Here is a 19,406-nt window from a genome sequence, read left to right on the forward strand (position 1 = left end):
TGCTGTAAGAATGCAAGGTTCATTGCTCCCTGTTAGAAGAATAAAGAACATTTGGAAAAAGCAAGCAGAATATGAAATTGCCTGCCTCTCATTAAAAAATTTCCAAGAGCTTGGGCACAATGACAGAAGACAAACAGATATCAATAAAAGCCAGGTGAGTCAGGAAAAAGTACATGGGGCTTGAGAGATGACTTGTAACAACCATAATCATTATATTTGCTAGTAAAGTTAGCACATAAATAAAAAAGAATACAAAAAGGAGGAAAAGATTCACTGGCAAATTATTTGAGAATCCAGAAAGGACAAAGGAAGTTATTGTGGTACTTTGATTTTCTGTTTCCATTTTCAGACAATAAATAAAGTTCTAGGAAAAGGAGAGAAAATCAACACAAGTGAATTAGGATACAATGAATTAGGTATAAAGAATTGCCTAACCAGGGATGGAGATGGTATAACAAAGGGAAAATTAGAGTAGAAAAAAATTGTGATTTCCATTTATGTGGCAACAACCTATTCTATACTTTCCACTCTATAAAAGGGATGGGGAGTTTCTTATGCCTTTTTTGAAAATTGTCTGTTTCTCAATTTAGGACTGCCTTTTAACTTTGCCAGGCTTTGGATTTGAGATATAAACATTCAAAACAAATGAATAAAATTTAAAAATGCGCTATTCCAGGAAACACATGGGCTACATGAGTATGCTCTGAAGGTCATTTTAGGGCTAAAATCTGAAGACCATATTGTCAAATATGAAGAAAAAAAAGTCTGCAGAATGAAATGGCAAAGATGCTTTTTTCAGGAGACAACTGGATTTTCTTGGTTTTTTCCCCTTTTGAAAATGCTTTGCTTCTCATTTACAGACTTCTGCAAAAATATTCACATATAGCAAAATAGTGAAATACTGAAGTTAAAGAAAGATAATCTTTCCTTTGTCAATGTACTGTAAAAATACCCCTAGCATCACCCAGCCTCTAATACAAATTATACCTACACAGAATCCTATTCAAAGGCTTCCACGTAACTGCTTCAATTAATTTGACACTTACTTCTACAATTGAATAGTTTTGGGATTAATTCAGTTTTTTATTCTGCAGAATTTATGGGAAATAAATTTTATCTAGAGCTAAATTTTATCACTGAACTGTTTTGGGATAAATGTCATAAGATGTAGCAAATAAAACATATGCAAACATTGTATTGAAGGATTTATAAAAGATAAATGTTTTCCATATTTGTATTTTCCTCAGACAAGGCAGAAAATCTTCAATTTGCAATGGATTAGGTGCATTTATAGGGGTGATTTACACCCAGGTCAACTCTTTAAAAAGAGCAATTCTCTGTATCAAGAAATGGGGGAAGGCAGGGAGGGAGGGAAGGAAGGAAGGATAAGAAATTATTATTATTATTATTATTATTATTATTATTATTATTATTATTATTATTAATTGTTTTACTTAGCTTAAAATTTAAGGAAATACATTTTAAAAGGATGCTTTTAGTTTTACTAACCCCAAAAGTGGGTGAGTAGGTACGGTGAGATAATATACAGTTATAAGATTATAAAATAACCTTTATTATCATTTTCTGGGTATACAATGGCACACATGAAAGTAAAATTTCTATGCCCACTCTCAAAAGAAAAAGAAAAAAACATCATCCACGAAACAGTGTCACCATCCCAAGGAAAATATAAGAGTCCCAGCATCCAAAAGGGCCACATTATGCAGAATAATGGCAAAACATACATACATACATACATACATACATACATACATACATGCATACATACATACATACACAAACATTATAGTCCATCTTGCATACAGAAATATATGTTTAGTATTGCCTTAATTAATTTAAAACATGTTTTATTATTGAATTATTCAATATCAATCAAAATTTTATTAGAATATTGAAGAATGAAAAGTTGGGGGTTTTTTTTAAATTAAAACTTGTTTTTAAGAAACTTATTAATTCCTTTCTTACTTATAGGAAATCAGATAAAAAAACAGTGTAGAGTAAAGTTTACCTCATTCTCTTTATTGATTGCCTAGGGTGAAAAAATGCTGCATCTATATATTCACGTGAGCTGCTTTAGTAAATTGTTTCTCTTGGGACAAGCTTACAGACTTTGATAATAATTAGAAATATTATACCTGCAAGAATATTATACTTGACATTTTACATTATTTTTATTCTGTTTTTTGTTCTGTGTTATTGAACTTGATTGTTCTTTGGAAGATCAATGTCAGCATTCCGAATAACATGTGAGAAATAAACCAAGTCTCGGACCAATAAATCAATCAGAGCTTGATTTATTAACAGAACCATGTTAGCTACGCCATTGTCATTCCGATTCTGAATACTTCCCAGAATCCCACCTAGGTTAAGGTTTATCTTACATTCCCCACACCCACAAGTTCATCACGAGAGCCAGTCTGTGTGCAGGGGCTGATCAACTTCCTCTTCTCTTCAGTTGAGGCAGAACAAACAGTGGCTTTAGTTTGGAGAAAGGAATCTTTGGTTGTGTCTAACTTTGTGTCAGGCTGAACTCTCTAACTCCACATGAAGACTTCGGCCTGACAGGCAGCCTCCCTTCACAAAGAACCATCTCCTGGAAAATTAGAATAAATACATAGGGATTAATATCAGTTAAATAAATTAAGACATTTTGGTTTAGTTGGGTAAGTTTCATGAAACCGCTTAATTAATCTATCAGCTTTGACATCCCGGCTCGTTACCCAGGTTGCTTCCGACTGGGGGTACCCTTTCCAATGAATCAGGTACTGCAGTTTGCCTCGAAAAATGTGGGAATCTAATTTTTTTTTTACCTCATAGTGAGTCTCCGCCTGAATCACTGGGGTGGGGGGGGGGAGGCGGCTGTGCACATGGCCTAATGTTGGACCCGATCACAGGCTTTAGCAGGCTGCAGTGAAATATGGGGTGAATCCTCTCTAGGATTCTAGGAAATGAGAGCTGCATCATGACCGGGTTGATTACTTTCACAATTGGGAAAGGGCCTAAAAATTTTGGACCTAGTTTTTTGCTAGGCAGCTTTAGCCGGATGTATTTTGTTGACAGAAAAACTTTATCTCCCACTTTAAAAGGGGGTTGAGGAGATCGGTGTTTGTCTGCTTGATTCTTGTAAGCTTCTTGGTGTCCTCCCATCCTCTCTTCAGTTTCTCCATCCACTCTGCCAACATGATGGACGAAGGAGGTTCAATAGGTAGTTCCGGCATGGGAACGAAATCTTGTCCACTGGTGACTTGGTAAGGAGTTTGTCCCGTACTGCTGTGTACAGAGTTGTTGTACACTACTTCCTCAAAAGGCAGTAGTTCAGCCCAATTGGTTTGTTGGTAACTCACATAACATCTAAGGTACTGTTCCACTAGGACGTTAGCTCTTTCTGCTGCTTCATTTGTGCAAGGGTGGGATGCAGAACTGAGTCCTTGGGTGGAACCAATGGTACGAATGAATTCTCTCCATTGCTTGGCAGTGAATTAGACCCCTCAATCTGATATAATCCTATGGGGAACTCCATGCAATCTGTAAATGTGTTTTAAGAATAACTTAGCCAGATGTCTAGCTGTGGGCAGTCCTGAACAAGCGATGAAATTAGCTTGTTTGGAGAACAAATCGATAACAGTCCAAATAACGGTGTTTCCCTTGCTCTCAGGGAGCTCCAAAATAAATCCATTGCTATCTCTTCCCATGGCCTGTTAGGGTTGGTGACAGGGTTGCAACAACCTTGAGGGTTTACCAGGCCTATGTTTCTTGGTGGCGCAGGTGGCACAACCTTTCACATAATCTTCGACTCATGCTCTCATCCTAGGCCACCAGAATTGTCTCCGCACCAGGTGCAATGTTTTCAGGAACCTGAAGTGACCCCCAAGTCTGGAGTCATGACTCCATTGGAGAACTTCTATTCACAGGCTGACAATGGGCAGTTAAAAGCTGCCTTCCACTCATCCCCTTCCTTTATTCTGATGCAATAATAAGCCTCTCTTAAATCCAGCTTGGTAAATATTTTCCCCTTTGCTAGATGATTGAGTAAATCCTTCATAAGGGGGAAGGGATAAGTGTTCTGTACGCACACTGCATTTAGATTGTGAAAATCTGCTATCAGAAGAATGCAGCCCCAGTGCTCTTTAAGGAGTTAAAGAGCACTGGGGCTGCTATTTTGGAATTTGCAGACTGAATGATTCCCCTTCTCAGGTTGGTGTCTATGTACTTCTCAGATCTGCCATCTCCCTTGGTGACATTGCATACATTCTAGGTCTTGGGAGAGCTGCCCCTGGCTCAAGTTATATTGCACAGTCTGTGGGTCTGTGAGGTGGCAATTCATTGCAATCTTCCTCACTGAAAACTCTTTCCAAGTCTCTGTATTCAAGGGGTACCTTTTGGAGAGCTGGCAGTGTCCTTTCCTTCATCATTGCTGTTACTGAGGGCCCATCTGCTCTCTCTTGGGGGTGGTGATTACTTTAATCACCCCGTGGTGATTACTTTAAACTTAACCCTGGTGTTCTGTTGGGTCTGTGAGACCTGAAATCAAAGTTTGAGACCCTGTAAAAAGTTTTCCCTGCATATTTGAAACTTGAAATTTCATGACTTTGCATCATTTTAGGGGTTCTCTATATGAGAATTTTTTGGGGGGTGGGGTGCTTCTTTCTTGCTGAAAAAAAATAGGCCTAAATTTCTGTTCCTGGGTCGTTCTGCACACTGATATGAAAATTGAACTGAAAAATAATGCTTATTGGTTTATTTTGATCATAAAAGGCAGCCCCCCTTTTTTGTGAATTTTTGTTCAATTTATAGATAGTTTAGCCTGCAAAATGCATTCAATTTTACTAAAGTTGGTGTGGGATTGGTAGTTTGAACATTTCTTAACATAAAAAAAATATAAATGAACTGAAAAAAATGATGCTTATTGGGTTTTTTTTTAACAGAATAAGGCCTCACCCCCCAAAACAAATTCTTGCAACCAATTTCACTTTAAATTTTTTTAGGCTCCAAATCAGAAATATTTTTTAATATCTTAGGCATTGATTTACTAAATTTAACATTGCTGATCATCATAAAAATATTTTTTGGGGTGGGGGCTAACTTTTTTCTGGGCAAAATTTTACCTACACTTGTACTGTTCCCGGGTCTATTTGACCCGAAACAAAAAATTCTTTTAGGTACTTAAATTTGGTCTTTTTGAAAGCTTTTTTCACTGGGAAACTAGTTTGAACATTTCTGAACAAAACAATATGAAAATTGAACTGAAAAAAATTGATGCTTATTGGTTTATTTTGATCAACCCCCCCCATTTTTGAGCATTTTGTGTCAGTTTATATTTTTTTAGGTTACAAATCTCCAAGGGATTTCCCCCCAAAAGTTTTGATATACAAAATTGAACATTCCTGATCATAAGAAAAATATAAATGAACTGAAAAAATTGATGCTTATTGGTTTATTTTCGCATATAACATCATATGGTCTTATACTAGAGTATAAGCCTGCTTGAGTATAAGCCTATTTGAGTATAAGCATGGGGGCCCTTTTATGAGCAAAATAAACCAATAAGCATAATTTTTTCAGTTCAATTTTCATATCATTATGTTCAGAAATTTTCAAGCTACCAATCCCACACCAACTTTAGTAAAATTGAATGCATTTTGGAGGCAAAACTATCTATAAATTGAAAAAAAATCACGAAAAAGGGGGGCACAATTTTATGATCAAAATAAACCAATAATTTTTTCCTTTCAATTTTTATTTCATTGTGTGCAGAAATGTTCAAACTTGTTTCCAAGTGAAACAAGCTTTCAAAAAGACCAAATATAAGTACCTAAAATGAACAATTTGCGGTCCAGGTCAAATAGACCTTGGGAACAAATAAAAAACAAAATGAGTTCTATAAGAAAATCCATGAAAAAATTATTGAAATAGATTGTAAGAATATATGTATAGTAGGAGACTACAATGAAATTGAAAATGTCAAAAAAGACTATGTGAGTGATAAAAAAAGCAAAAGAAAATAAATATATTACCAAAAAACTTTTTTTGACAATGTTATCTAGTTTGGGTAATGAAACATTTGCAATAAAACAACCAAACTCAGAGAGCACCAAGGACCCTATCATACAGATTACTAAATAAAAATCACTACTAAAAGGTTCTGTATATATTGCATGAAACTCAGAATTCATGAAGACATAGGTTGATGGACAAAATGTAATCTTTATCATAGTTAAACAATAACTGCACCTTTTCGGTCTCATGTGCATTTCTTGGAGGCCTGAAAGATTGAAAGTAAACAGATAGAAAATTAGAATCTGCAAAGCTCTTTCTCATGGGAAAGCAAAGAATATTCAAACATTTGAATGTAGGAGAGAAAAATGCTCTTATGCCATAAAGTATTCAATTACTTTTTTTCTTTTACATTTTTGGTTCTTTCCAAAATATTTAGCTTATGGGATTGCTGTCAGGCCAAAGTCTTCATGTGGAGTTAGAGAGTTCAGCCTGACACAACACAAGGGGGGGATGGGAGGGGTAGTGAACAGTCAGGGGGGAAAGTTACTAGACACAACCAAAGATTCCTTTCTCCAAGCCAAGGCCATCGTTTGTTCTGCCTCAACTGAAGAGAAGAGGAAGTTGATAAGCCCCTGCACACAGACTGGCTCTCGTGATGAACTTGTGGGTGTGGTGGATATAAGATAAACCTTAACCTAGGTGGGATTCTGGGAAGGACTCAGCATCGGAATGACAATAGTGTAGCTAACATGGTTCTGTTTATAAATCAAGCTCTGATTGAGAGAATTGGATATTGCACATGCACAGCAGCTGAATCTCGCTACAGCGCCTAGAGCAGCAGCTGGGTCCAGTCACAAAAGCGACCTGCCCTAGCTCTGGCCATGTGGCCTTTCTACTCTGCCACACTGCAGGCATCTCTCAGTGTGGTGATGGAGGTCCTAGCGAGTTGTAGCCTTTAGGAGTAGCAGCACTGTGCAGCCGAAGGCCATGACTTGCTTTGGGCACCATCACCGTGCCGAGAGATGCCTGCCAGAACAGGCCACATGGCTGGAGCTTGGGGCCGCCTGGCCTCCTCCCCATGCCACATACCATCTTCTCGGTGAGAGAGAAGCTGCCGTGCAAGGTAAGATGGACAGCGGGGAGCAGAGCACTCAGGCTGCTTGCGGCAGAGCCGTTGCTCATATCAGGGCAAGGGGACAGGCAAACTGGAAGGACACGTGGGGGGGATAACTTATCTTTTTGCTTTCTGGCCTTTTTCCTTCTGTGCATTCGCAGAAACAAAAAAAGCAGAAATTGCATGTCCTCATGTGAGATTTGGCTTCTTTGCATGCACAGAAGCTGAATCCCATGCTGTGCGTGCATGCACGTGCTCCCAGCCCCATTCCATGTCCAATAATATCTGCAAATACTATTTGTAAAGGCCCTTTTGTCTTAAATTCATTTAACCTGTAAGCAGGAATTACCTTGATCTTTTCTTCATCACATACATTACAATTTATACATTTTGAATAAGGCTTTAATTTGATACCACCAGCCAAATCCACAGGGTTTTTTTGCAAAACTTTACAATTCACATGACCCATTCTCCCATGGAGAAGATGTATATGGTTATCATGTGGCTTTTGGTTGCCAAAAACCTTGTTAGCCTTACTTAATGGATTGTCCCTTAGCACAAACAAACCATTTTCTAACCTTGCACTAACATTTTATTTGGTTTTTCTATTTTATATTTATCTTTCTTAAATGTTATCATAAATCCTACATTTACTAGATCCCTAACAGATAGCAGGTTATATTCTAGTTTAGGTATATGTAGCAGTAGCAAACTCTCATTTAAACATAAATGTATATTTTTTTACCCTCTACAGATGCTTTCATTTTTTAACCATTAGTAAGTGCTACATGTTGGTTACTATTAGTCATGTCTATTATTAGATATACATTGTGTTGCTCCAATATCAATAACCCAGAAATCAAAATTTATAATTTTAACTGCTTTTTTAGAGCTAAACCAATGTCATTACATACTATCTGTATATCATAGTTTACAATTTTAACTGTTTTTCATAGCTAAACCAATGTCATTACATACTATCTGTATATTACCCACATTCTGTTTTCTAATCTTTCTACATAATTTTGCTATATGACCCTTAGCCCCACAAAAATAACATTTTCTTGTAAAATAAACATTTGAAGATGTTTTATTTCTTTTTTCTTGTGGCTTCTCTCTCATCTGTTGTCTCTCCTGCCTTCTTCTTGATTCCTCCAACAGTCTTCCAGTTATGCCAATCAGTGTCAGTTCATCTCAGAGCAAAACTTTCAGCAAGGACCCATAATCATGATTCTATCATCCAGCCAAAATTCTATCATCCAAAAACTATCATCCAACGAAGAAAGAATTGTGTAAACTTGATACAATTTGGAAAATGTCAATTCCTTTTCATGTAGTTCTTGCAAAATCTTCTTCATCAATGCTAAATAAGCTAACATATCACCACCTTTCAGCAAATGGCTCTAAACAGTTTTCATGTAAGATGAATGTATGCTCCCACACTATCACAAATATAAATCATTTTTCAAAGTGTCCCAACACCTTTCAGCAGATTCCCCACCATGGATATGACCCAGCTGTTGGTCATTCAATGTCAGTCCAATTATGCTAAAAGCTTTTTCATTGTCTTGTTTAAAGTCAGCTATTTTCTTTGTACCTTCATCATTGTCAGGATTCAAGGCAGTTATATCTGGTTAATTACCACATTCCTTCAGAGCGCAACAGCATGCTACATTTTGTAGAAAGCATGGTTCATTCCATCCAACTGGGTTATCCAGGATAATTTACTTGACTGTATATGACCCATTATTTATACAATAATACCACTTCAACTGTCTGATTGAACAAACTGAATATTCACACTACTCCCTAGCAATTTCTCACTGGCAATACCACACTGACAATATCCACACTAGAAATACCACACTAAAAATATCACACTGGGAACCTCACACTGGGCCCATAGCCAGTGTTAGGGAGTGTGCACAGTGATTTTTGAGTTTTCAAAGATACACATACACAGAGAAAATGTGGAGTTTTAGCAGACATCCAGCTGATAGCCCAGTGATACAAGTAATGGTTCAGTAATATAAGCCAAATTCATTAAGTGTATAAAATATTTACTTTGGCAAATCTTAGTCAAGAACAGTCCTAGTCATACATAGTTAAATCAGTCAATGCATATATAACGCAATAGATCTTACTTGTTCAGCTTACAAATACATAAATCAATATTTAACACACAGTTTCTACTATAGAAGTCACAGAGAACATGATAGAAATAGCAGAGAGAGAACCATGCTTCTGGCTCCCTCTTATGGCAATCCGTAACACTAACTGTTAAAGCAATGGTGTTTCAATACATTTAAGCATACATTGTTGACTTATTTTATATATTGCCAAACCCAACCAGTAATGTACATAATACAAACATAGTCAATTACATATTCTCTTAATGCAGTGTTGAAGCCAGATATCATCCATTAACTAACCTATCAGAACACCTTAATTGGCTCATTAGTTGTTAAAAGAGTGATTGGTTGATTAATTGATTAACTTACTGACTTATGGTGTCTTTGCACTATTAAATACAAGGATTTAGACAGACAGACTGACTGACAGACAGATATGGAAGGCAGTATAAAGAAATATAAACAAAAGATTTAAGACAATATATGGAAAATAAAAATATCACTATAGAAGTCTATATAAATTCATCAGATTAATGAATGAATGTCAGATATAAGAAAGCATCATAAACCAAAAAATAATTAGTGTCACATTAATGAGGTAATAAATTTGATATGATGATAAAATCAAAATAAAACAAATCACACAAATTCTAAAATATGAAAATGGTTTTACAAATGCCAATTAAAGGATTTTTCAACCATCCAAGTCATGTTGTCCCAAAGATAGATTTTCCCCCCAGAATGCAATTGAACTTTCTTGGGGTTTTTTATTTATCCAAGAAACATCTTCAATTCCAACATTGCTCAATGCAAAAGAGCCCAAGGGGAGAGAGAAGGCTTAATTTAATTATACTAGCTGTTATTATATTGAACAGCATCACCACCATCAATACTATGATGCTGTGATATGGGAAGAGTCACACAAGTTTGCATTCAAATATATTTACAAAACATTGAAAATTGATTAGTTTAAGATTATACAGCTATACAAACACAGAGAGATAGAAAGAGAATGTGTACATATCTGTATAGAGACAGATGGAGATAAACACATGCATGTGCACACATCTATATACCTACGTGCATGGGTGTGAATTACAAGGGTTTGTAGCCCATTAATTTTTTGATGGCTTCCTTCACTTCCCTGTTTTTCAGGCTGTAGATTAGGGGGTTCAGCATGGGTGTTGAAATCTTATACTGAATAGAGAAAAGTTCATCGACAATAACTGAGGAAGCTGAGCTCGGCCTCATATTCCTGAAACAGGCAGTGCCATAATACAAAACCACAACAATAATGTGAGAACTACAGGTAGAGAATGTTTTCTGTTTTGCTTCCACTGAGTTCAACTTCAGGATGGTTGAAATGATATGGATGTAGGAGAGAAGAATGATGATCAATGAACAACCAGAAACAGCACCACCAGATATCAGAAATGCCATCCAATTGGAGGATGTTTCTGTGCAGGATAAGGCAAGCACAGATGGAAATTCACAGCTGAAATCCCTAATAAAATTTGACTCACAGAAGTCTAGTTTCAAAGCAGGTAATATATTTATCATGGCACATAAGAAACCAATTGCCCATGCTCCACCCACCAGCCACCTACAACATGCTTTGCTCACAATTTGAACATAATGGAGCGGCTTGCAAATGGCAGCATATCGGTCATAGGCCATTGCAGCAAGGACGTAATCTTCAGTGCTTCCTGTGACAAAAACAAAAAACATCTGAATAAAGCATCCATAATAAGAAATAGTCTGTCTTGTCCAGAAAATCACCAGCAGCTTTGGCACAGTGATGGAAGAAAAACATATATCAATGAAAGCAAGATGCATTATAAAAAAGTACATGGGGCTTTGGAGATGATTGGTGACTTCCAAAATTATGATATTTCCCAATAAAGTTAAGGTATACATAAGCAAAAATACCAAGAAGAGGAAAGTATTAACCCTCCTGTTCTGTTTAAGAAAAGTAACAAATCTTATGTTCCCGGGTCACCCTGACCCGGACCGAAAACTCTTCATTTGCAGTGCTTATGTTTGGTCTTTTTGAAAGCTTTTTTCACTTGGAAAGTAGTCTGAACATTTCTGCACACAATGATATGAAAATTGAAATGAAAAAAGTAAATCTTATTGGTTTATTTTGCGGATATAATGCACGCCCCCCCTGTTTTTGTGAAATTTTTTTCAATTTATGGATAGTTTTGCTTGCAAAATGCATTCTATTTTACTAAAGTTGGTATGGGATTGGTAGCTTGAACATTTCTGAACATAATGATATGAAAATTGAACTGGAAAAATTGATGCATATTGGTTTATTTTGTTGATGAAATGCACGCCCCCCCGTTTTTTTTAAATAGTCTTCACTTTATGGATAGTTTTGCTAGCAAAATACATTCTATTTTACTAAAGTTGGTGTGGGATTGGTAGCTTGAACATTTCTGAACATAATGATATGAAAATTGAACTGGAAAAATTGATGCATATTGGTTTATTTTGCACATAAAGTATGCCTCAATTATTTCAATTTATATAAAAATTATGCTGTTAATTTCAAACTTACATACTTTTTTTTAGTAAAATGGATTTGTTTCATAAAATTAGTTCTCTGGCTACAATGTGGTTGATTTTCAAAAGGATATTCCAAATATTTCTAGACAAATATGTATAAACAGTGACAATAATGGCACACAGCAAGGCCGAGGGGGGGTGGCCCTTTTGTGGCAAAAATAAACCAATAAGAACCATTTTTTTCAGTTCATTTATATTTTTCTTATATTCAGAAATGTTCAATTTAGTATATCAAACCTTTTGGGGGAAAATTCCTTAGGGATTTGTAGCCTTAAAAAATAGAAATTGACACGAAATTTAAAAAGGATGGGGGGAGGGGCTTTTTGATCAAAATAAAAATATAAGTCTCAATTTTTCCAGTTCAATTTTCATATCATTATGTTCATAAATGTTCAAACTAGTTTTCCAGTTGAAAAAGTTTTCAAAAAGATCAAATTCAAGTACCTAAAAAAATTATTTTTGGTCCGGTCACATACGAACAGAAACAGATTCAAAGTTATGATTTTTTTTTGCCCAGAAAACAATTAGCCACCACCCCAAAAATATTTTTTGATGATCAGCATTGTTAAATTGAGTAAATGAATGCCTAAGATTTTAAAGAATATTTCGGATTTGGAGCATAAAAAAATAAAAAGTGAAAATGGTTGCAAGCAGCCAAGGGGGGGGGGGAGGCCTTATTTCTGATGTTAAAAAACCAATAAGAATCATTTTTTTCAGTTCCTTTATATTTTTCTTATATTCAGAAATGTTCAAGCTACCAATCCCACACCAACTTTAGTAAAATAGAATGCATTTTGCAAGCAAAACTATCCATAAATTGAAAGAAATTTCACAAAAACGGGGGGGGCGTGCATTATATCCGCAAAATAAACCAATAAGATTTACTTTTTTCATTTCAATTTTCATATCATTGTGTGCAGAAATGTTCAGACTACTTTCCAAGTGAAAAAAGCTTTCAAAAAGACCAAACATAAGCACTGCAAATGAAGAGTTTTCGGTCCGGGTCAGGGTGACCCGGGAACATAAGATTTGTAACTTTTTTTGCCCAGCAAAAACTAAGCCCCCCACCCCCCCAAAAAAAATTCTCATAGAGAGAACCCCTGAAATGATGAACCAGCATGAAATTTCAAGTTTCAGATATGCAGGGAAATTTTTTTACAGGGACTCAAACTTGGCTTCGGGTCACATACGACCCGAACAGAACAGCAGTTAATTGTAATGCTGTAGGAAAATCCCAGAAGGGCAAAAGATGTCATGGTGGCATTCTGATTTTCCATTTTTATTTTCAGATGATGAAAACACTTCAAATAAAGAAGAGAACATAGACATTTAGGATAGAATGCCTTGTACAGTTATATGTATGAATGAAGTGGCAAAATTATAATTTGATTTATATTAAAACAAATATATTCATTTTCCAACATGTAACCCAACATACAAACGATTTGTCATCTTTTGAAATGTGCAATTTTGTTGAATTTCTAGCACCTTTAAAATGTGCAGATAAATATTCTCAGGATTTTAGAGTTGATATAAAAATGAATTTTGAATCATTGTGCAGTGGCACTGTGTACCTTAAGTCAAACGAATGCAGTTAAATGAATTTTCTTTTCATTCTCTACTGTGAATCTGTGAAAATTCCACTGTATAATTCAATAATTTATAATTTTCTGGGAAAACTCTGAAGACTGCAAACTAGGTGATTTGGTCAGAGGGCTTTTTGTTCATGAATTGTAAGAAACATAGCAATTAAAACCTCCCTCCATTCTTTCTTCATTCTCAAGATACATCTCCCTAGGATTTCATATAGGTAAAATATAAATTTGGGTAGTGGAAGAAATGGTAGTTTTAACAAGAAAATATAGATTGAGTGGGAAAGCGTGTATGTCTGTCTCTGCATTTTCTGTAACATTTCCCCCATCAGTATTCTCCAGACACAACTCCCATCAATTCCAACTAATAAGATGCCTGAGATGTTAAAATGCAACTTTTCTAGTGAATTGAGGAAAATAGGATTGAATTATTGATAACATCTGTGTAGAATTTACATACTCCATCCTGATAGCTCGAATATTTGAAAGTTTAATTAAAGACAGAAGAGATTGAACAGAAAGCTTTTGATATCCATATATATAAAGTAAACTCCCTCCCCCCAATGATGCAGGAATATTTAACTTTCAAGAAAGTTGCATAGGACCTTCAATCACAACCTTCAATCAGTTGAACATGCACTTACCTGAGTGAAAGATTTGTTGAGAGATTTCTTTTACTCTTGCTTTCAATTTCAGTAGTTTCACACCCCAATGGAAAAATATAATGCATTTTGAAATCGAAGTAGGTTTTATATTAGGAGATCATAAAATTGCTAGAAATAGGGTAATGCTGGGAATAATGTTCTTCTGTTCCAGGAACAGAAATGAATTTATCAGCGTAAAATTCCTGCTTGAAAAGTGAATCAATCCTTTGCCCTACTTTAAAAAACACATGACTTTTAATTGGATTTTTTTTTTAAATCACCAAACATCAAAGTTGAAAAATCAATTCAAAATCAAAATATGTTTTGAGACCCTAATAAATTTGTTTGGAATACTTCACTCCTATATTCACTAAGAATAATACTTACATTTCTAATTTTGCATGTCCGTATATGGGAGTATGGGGAGAGAAGAGGGGGTAATGAATAATTTCATTTTCTCCATGAACTTACCATTTAATTTATAAGAAGAGTCTAGATTGAAATTTATCTGCTGTATAGTATAGATTCTTGCTTGGTAAATTGCTTTTAATTCCTAAGATTTTAGTTCCTAAAAACTTGAAGACACCTATTTTATATACTGCTTTACTGTATGTTTGGTATATATGCTATCTAATTGTTTCCTTTGGGGCAAATGATGACAAACCCAATCATGCAAATCTGTTGAAGAGATACAAAGTACATTAAGAATCATATCTGAATTTATTCCCTTTAATTCTCATGCTTCCAAATATGTAAAATGTGGAGAATAAAAGTTGAGAATTTGCTAACAGTTCTGAGATTTTTCACTTCCCAACAGAAGTCAAAATACTATATTTATACTGTTTTGGGGATGATCTAGTCAAGCACCAGCAATAGGCCTTGCCTTGTTAAATCTTTTTTTTTTTTTACTATTTATTCATAATATTTTCTATGTTGATTTCCTTGGAAGTTCAAGGCAAAGTATTGATGAAAATGTTCCCTCATTTTTTATCAAAAACCATAAGAATAGATAAAGATGAAATTAATTTGTTCCCTGGAGTGTAGATTGATTGATTGATTGATTGTAATTATTTGAAATTAAAATTCAACATTTTATTGATTACAGATAGATGAGATTTGAATGGTATCTTTCTTTTTCCATATTCTTGTTGCAGTGTAGTTTTTTTTTACATATTTAAGACTAAGCATAATTCTTCTAAATCCTAAAATAAAATATTACAAGATTTTTTAATTATCTGATTAATTTTTAATGAATTTATATTTTATCATTAGGTCAATAGTCAATCTTTTGCAGAGAACAAATGTTTTTGATGTTGTATTGTATCCTGATCTTCACTTTCAAAAAGATATAAATCATTGACTTAGAAATCAGTCTTTATTCCACCAAAATCTATTTATTCCACATTATGAAATTTCAAAAGTGATAATTTTAATATATATACCAAATAGGCCAAATAGTGAATGGTTGAGTTGACTAAAATTCCAAGATACAATCAAAGGTAAATAAAAAAAAGTTTAAATTCTGTAAAATGTTTTCAAGGCAAACTTTAGAGCTAAACAACTTAAAGAGATCCATATTTCATCACATCTTTTAAATTGGAAATAACTCATCTCTAATATAAGCTTTTCATAAGCAAATTGTTTACATTGAAAGTTGATCATTAGTAGAACTGACTTTTCATGCGTAGTTCACCCAGTTCAGAATGCTTGGTGTTCCACATAGATGAAGTATTAACTCATGAGAGTTATATAGGAATCTCCTATCCAAAGAATATTATTTAGATACTATATTTATTGAAAATGTTAGTTTCATTTTTCTCCAATTCAGTAGTTGCTGCACACAATATATTGTTTGTAAAAGCCACACTAGGTAGACCAAATAGGAAACAGGATCAGATAAGAAATTCTGCTTTCTTTTAAAGCTGCATTAACAGAATTTTGAAAGTCTGAAAATACAATTCTCCTCCACCTCCTTTACATCTCAAAAAACTAGGGAAGGTTTCTTATGAGCCTCCTATCTTACCAACTATGAAGTTATGGACAGTTTCTTATGTACAATAACTGTTCTGCAGCAGCATTTCTTGGCCTTGTCTCCGAAAGTCTTTTCACATACCATTATAGATGATTAGCTTAATCCATGACAGTTGCTTCATATATGACACAAAGGGACATCTAATACTCCTAAATATTTTGAAATTAGTATTATAGTTTTATATGTCATAAAAAAACCAAACAAGCTTATGTCTGCAAATTAACTTCCTGGCAAATATAGCTGATAGGGAAGTGTAGTTGATTCATGAATTTAATTTCCAGCAACTCCTATTTTATGCAAAACAGGGGAAGGGGAGAAACAGGTAATAAATATCAAATGTGGTGACTCGAGATACAGTACATAGTGGGGGAGTGGTAGAATTGATTAAAATACCAAGGCAAGTTCATAAAGTATAGGAATTTTCAAAAAAAAAAATGGTCATAAATTAAAGATTGATCAATTTCCCCATTCACTTTATATATTTGTGATATAAATTGAGCCTTTTCAAATTTTAATCGAGATAAAAGCATGATGGAATGGTAGCACAACATCCTTCAAATCATAGATGGCTATAAAACCACAATGGCCCAATGGGCACTTAAACTTATACAGACACATAGAGTGGACAGTCATCATGAAAGCTTCCAAATGCAATAATAGCACCAAACTCACTAAAGTAGAATAACAATTCTTAGATTTCTCATGAGTAACTCAGGTCATTTTTTATATAATGACCCAATACATATTATTTACAGCAATTCGAACATAAACTCAATAAAAATTTCTACAAAATAAAGCAACACTGACAAAAATAATTATAGCATTTTACTTTTTTGTAAATATTCTTCTAAGTGCTCTCTTCACTTCTTCATTTTTCAGACTATAGATAATTGGGTTCAACATGGGAGTCAAAATACTGTACTGAATAGAGAAAAGCTCATCTACTATAACTGAAGAAACATTTCTAGGTTTCATGTACTGAGACATTCCTGTCATATATAGCAAACCCACCACAATGAGATGAGAGCTGCAGGTGGAGAAAGTTTTTCTTCTGCCTTCTGAAGTATGGATCTTCATGATGCTGATGATGATGTGGATATAGGAGACCAAAGTTGGTAAGAAGGAACCAAGTCCAAAAATCAATACAGAAAATAGAAGAATACAATTATTAAGAAAAGTGTCAGAACAAGATGCTTTCAAAAGCAGTGGAAGTTCACAGCTGAAGTGCTTAATTTCAGGAAGGCCACAAAACTGTATGCCGAATATGGGAACTGTGTTTATGGTTGCAAACAATAAACCCATTAGCCATGCTCCTATAACCAGGTAAGTACATAGTGCTTTATTCATGACCATTATGTAATGAAGCGGGTGACAAACAGCACTATATCTATCATATGCCATTGCTGAAAGTATAAAAACTTCTGTAACACTTAATAGAAGACTGAAAAACATTTGTGTAACACAGCTGGTGAAGTATATTTTCTTATGTTTCATAAGAAAGTTGGTTAACATCTTAGGGACAATATCGGCAGAGTAACAGATATCAACAAAAGACAAATGAGAGAGGAAATAATACATGGGTGCAGAGAGAGAAGGATCCATTCTTATTATCAAAATTATTGTAATGTTTCCTGACAGTGTGAGTAGAAAAATGATTGAAAAGATCAAGAAAAGGAAAATCTGGAGTTGAGGATCACTGTAAAGTCCAAGAAAAAGGAAGACCAATGAATCAGTTTGGTTCTCCATTTTTGTTTACTCATCTATAATATAAAAATAAATATGTAAATAAAGATATCAGGTAAAATATATATAGATGATATTTAATTTTTTGCTTTCAGTTCTTTCCCACATTCTCTCAAGTTTATGGATTGTGATATATACTGTATTTTTTGGAATATAAGACACACCAAAGTATAAGATGCACCTAGATTTTAGAGGTGGAAAACAAGGGGAAAGTGTTCTGAACCAAATGGTGTAGTAATATATTATTTAATAAAATAACAGAATACTTTTTACAACCATGAACACTTTTTACAAACTTCACAGTTTTAAGACTTGTGGACTTCAACTCCCAGAATTCCTCCTCCACTCATGTTAGCTCAGGAATGGGAATTGAAGTCCACAAGTCTCAAACTTGCCAAGTTTGAATACTCTTGCAACCCTAATTCCTAACCCAGGGGTCTTCAAACTTGACAGCTTTAGGTCTAGTGGATTTCAACTGCCAGAATTTCTCCTCCAGTGATGCTAGATGGGGTAGTTAGAAGGAAAAAAACAGCTCTGTTTTTGCAAAATATGGACAATTTCTGCCCTTCTTTTTACCAAATATGGTGTGGGCAAAGGATCTGGAAAGGCTGCAGAGAACTCCTGGGTACTGGGGGATGGCAAAAATACCCCAATTGTTGTGAAAAATGGGCCATTTTTTGTCTGTTTCTTCATAAAAATGGAAGCATTTTTGCCACCTTCCAGTACCAAGGAGCTCTCTGCAGGCTTCTCAGACCCTCTGTCCAAAAATGGGATGTGAAGTTGGTGCAGGATAGCAAAAGATGGCTGCATTTGGTGTATAAGACACACCAACATTTCCATCCTCTTTTAGGGGAGATAAAGATGGATCTTATACTCCAAAAAATATGGTATATTCTAGGAATTCCTACTTATTTCAGAAAAAAATAATCCACAAAAAAGGAAATCTAATGAGTCAATATGAAAAAGTTATATGAAAATAGAACATTTTTAAAATTGCACACATTAAATCTATTAAAAAAGCAGAGATTTTCTGAAGTATTAGCATTTTCATGTTAGTTAGTTATTACCAAAAACAAAGTGAAAATGTAGTTAGATTTACAGTTCTGACTATTCAACTAATATACACATTATCATGAATATTTCAAGATGAAAGAATTTACTTGAACATATTTGCAAGAAATGAACAGAAGGTTTATACTTCCTTTAGTTTACCTTTCAAAATAAATATGAACAATGACCCAAATCCTAACCCCACTTTGTATCCATTTATCCACACCCATCAATTGTTGTGGGTTTTTTTCAAAACAATATGTTGGTAGAATTTACTCTTGAGGTATTGTTAGCCATCTTATAGGCAGTATAAATTCTGTAATAAAAAAAGTTATCCCATAAGGAAAAATATCCCCACATGAAAACTCCTTTCTAATGATTATCAGTGGCTTATAGTTATTTCTCAAATGGTTGTTTGTATGAGGAGGAGATCATTAATTCTTCATATTTAAAAGAAGATATGAAAAAGAAAAACCTGATTAAAAGGTATTTTTTTATTTAAGAGAAAAG

General features: G+C 34.6%; 2 protein-coding genes across 2 annotated transcripts; both read right to left on the reverse strand.

Moving 5' to 3' along the window:
• Positions 1–10,359: 10,359 nt before the first annotated feature.
• On the reverse strand, positions 10,360–13,112 carry LOC139155383 (olfactory receptor 8H3-like). The gene is made up of 2 exons (XM_070730515.1): positions 13,035–13,112; positions 10,360–11,223 (listed from the first exon to the last, which is right to left on the reverse strand). Exons 1-2 carry the CDS (start codon positions 13,110–13,112, stop codon positions 10,360–10,362), a joined length of 942 nt encoding a protein of 313 aa, XP_070586616.1.
• Positions 13,113–16,928: 3,816 nt separating this feature from the next.
• LOC139155374 (olfactory receptor 5B12-like) lies at positions 16,929–17,849 on the reverse strand. The gene has a single exon (XM_070730505.1). The coding sequence runs from the start codon at positions 17,847–17,849 to the stop codon at positions 16,929–16,931; it is 921 nt and encodes a 306-aa protein (XP_070586606.1).
• Positions 17,850–19,406: the final 1,557 nt, after the last annotated feature.

This window comes from Erythrolamprus reginae, unplaced genomic scaffold (genome assembly GCF_031021105.1).
Source record: "Erythrolamprus reginae isolate rEryReg1 unplaced genomic scaffold, rEryReg1.hap1 H_18, whole genome shotgun sequence".
Lineage (NCBI taxonomy): Eukaryota > Metazoa > Chordata > Lepidosauria > Squamata > Dipsadidae > Erythrolamprus > Erythrolamprus reginae.

Excerpts from the sequence above, each read along its gene's own strand:
- LOC139155383 (XM_070730515.1), bottom strand. The coding sequence starts at position 13,112 with ATGGAAAATCAGAATGCCACCATGACATCTTTTGCCCTTCTGGGATTT. Across the intron at positions 11,224-13,034 it reads TTACAATTAACTGCTGTTCT|AACAGGAGGGTTAATACTTT; the intron begins GTTCGGGTCGTA and ends TTTCTTAAACAG.
- LOC139155374 (XM_070730505.1), bottom strand. The coding sequence starts at position 17,849 with ATGGAGAACCAAACTGATTCATTGGTCTTCCTTTTTCTTGGACTTTAC.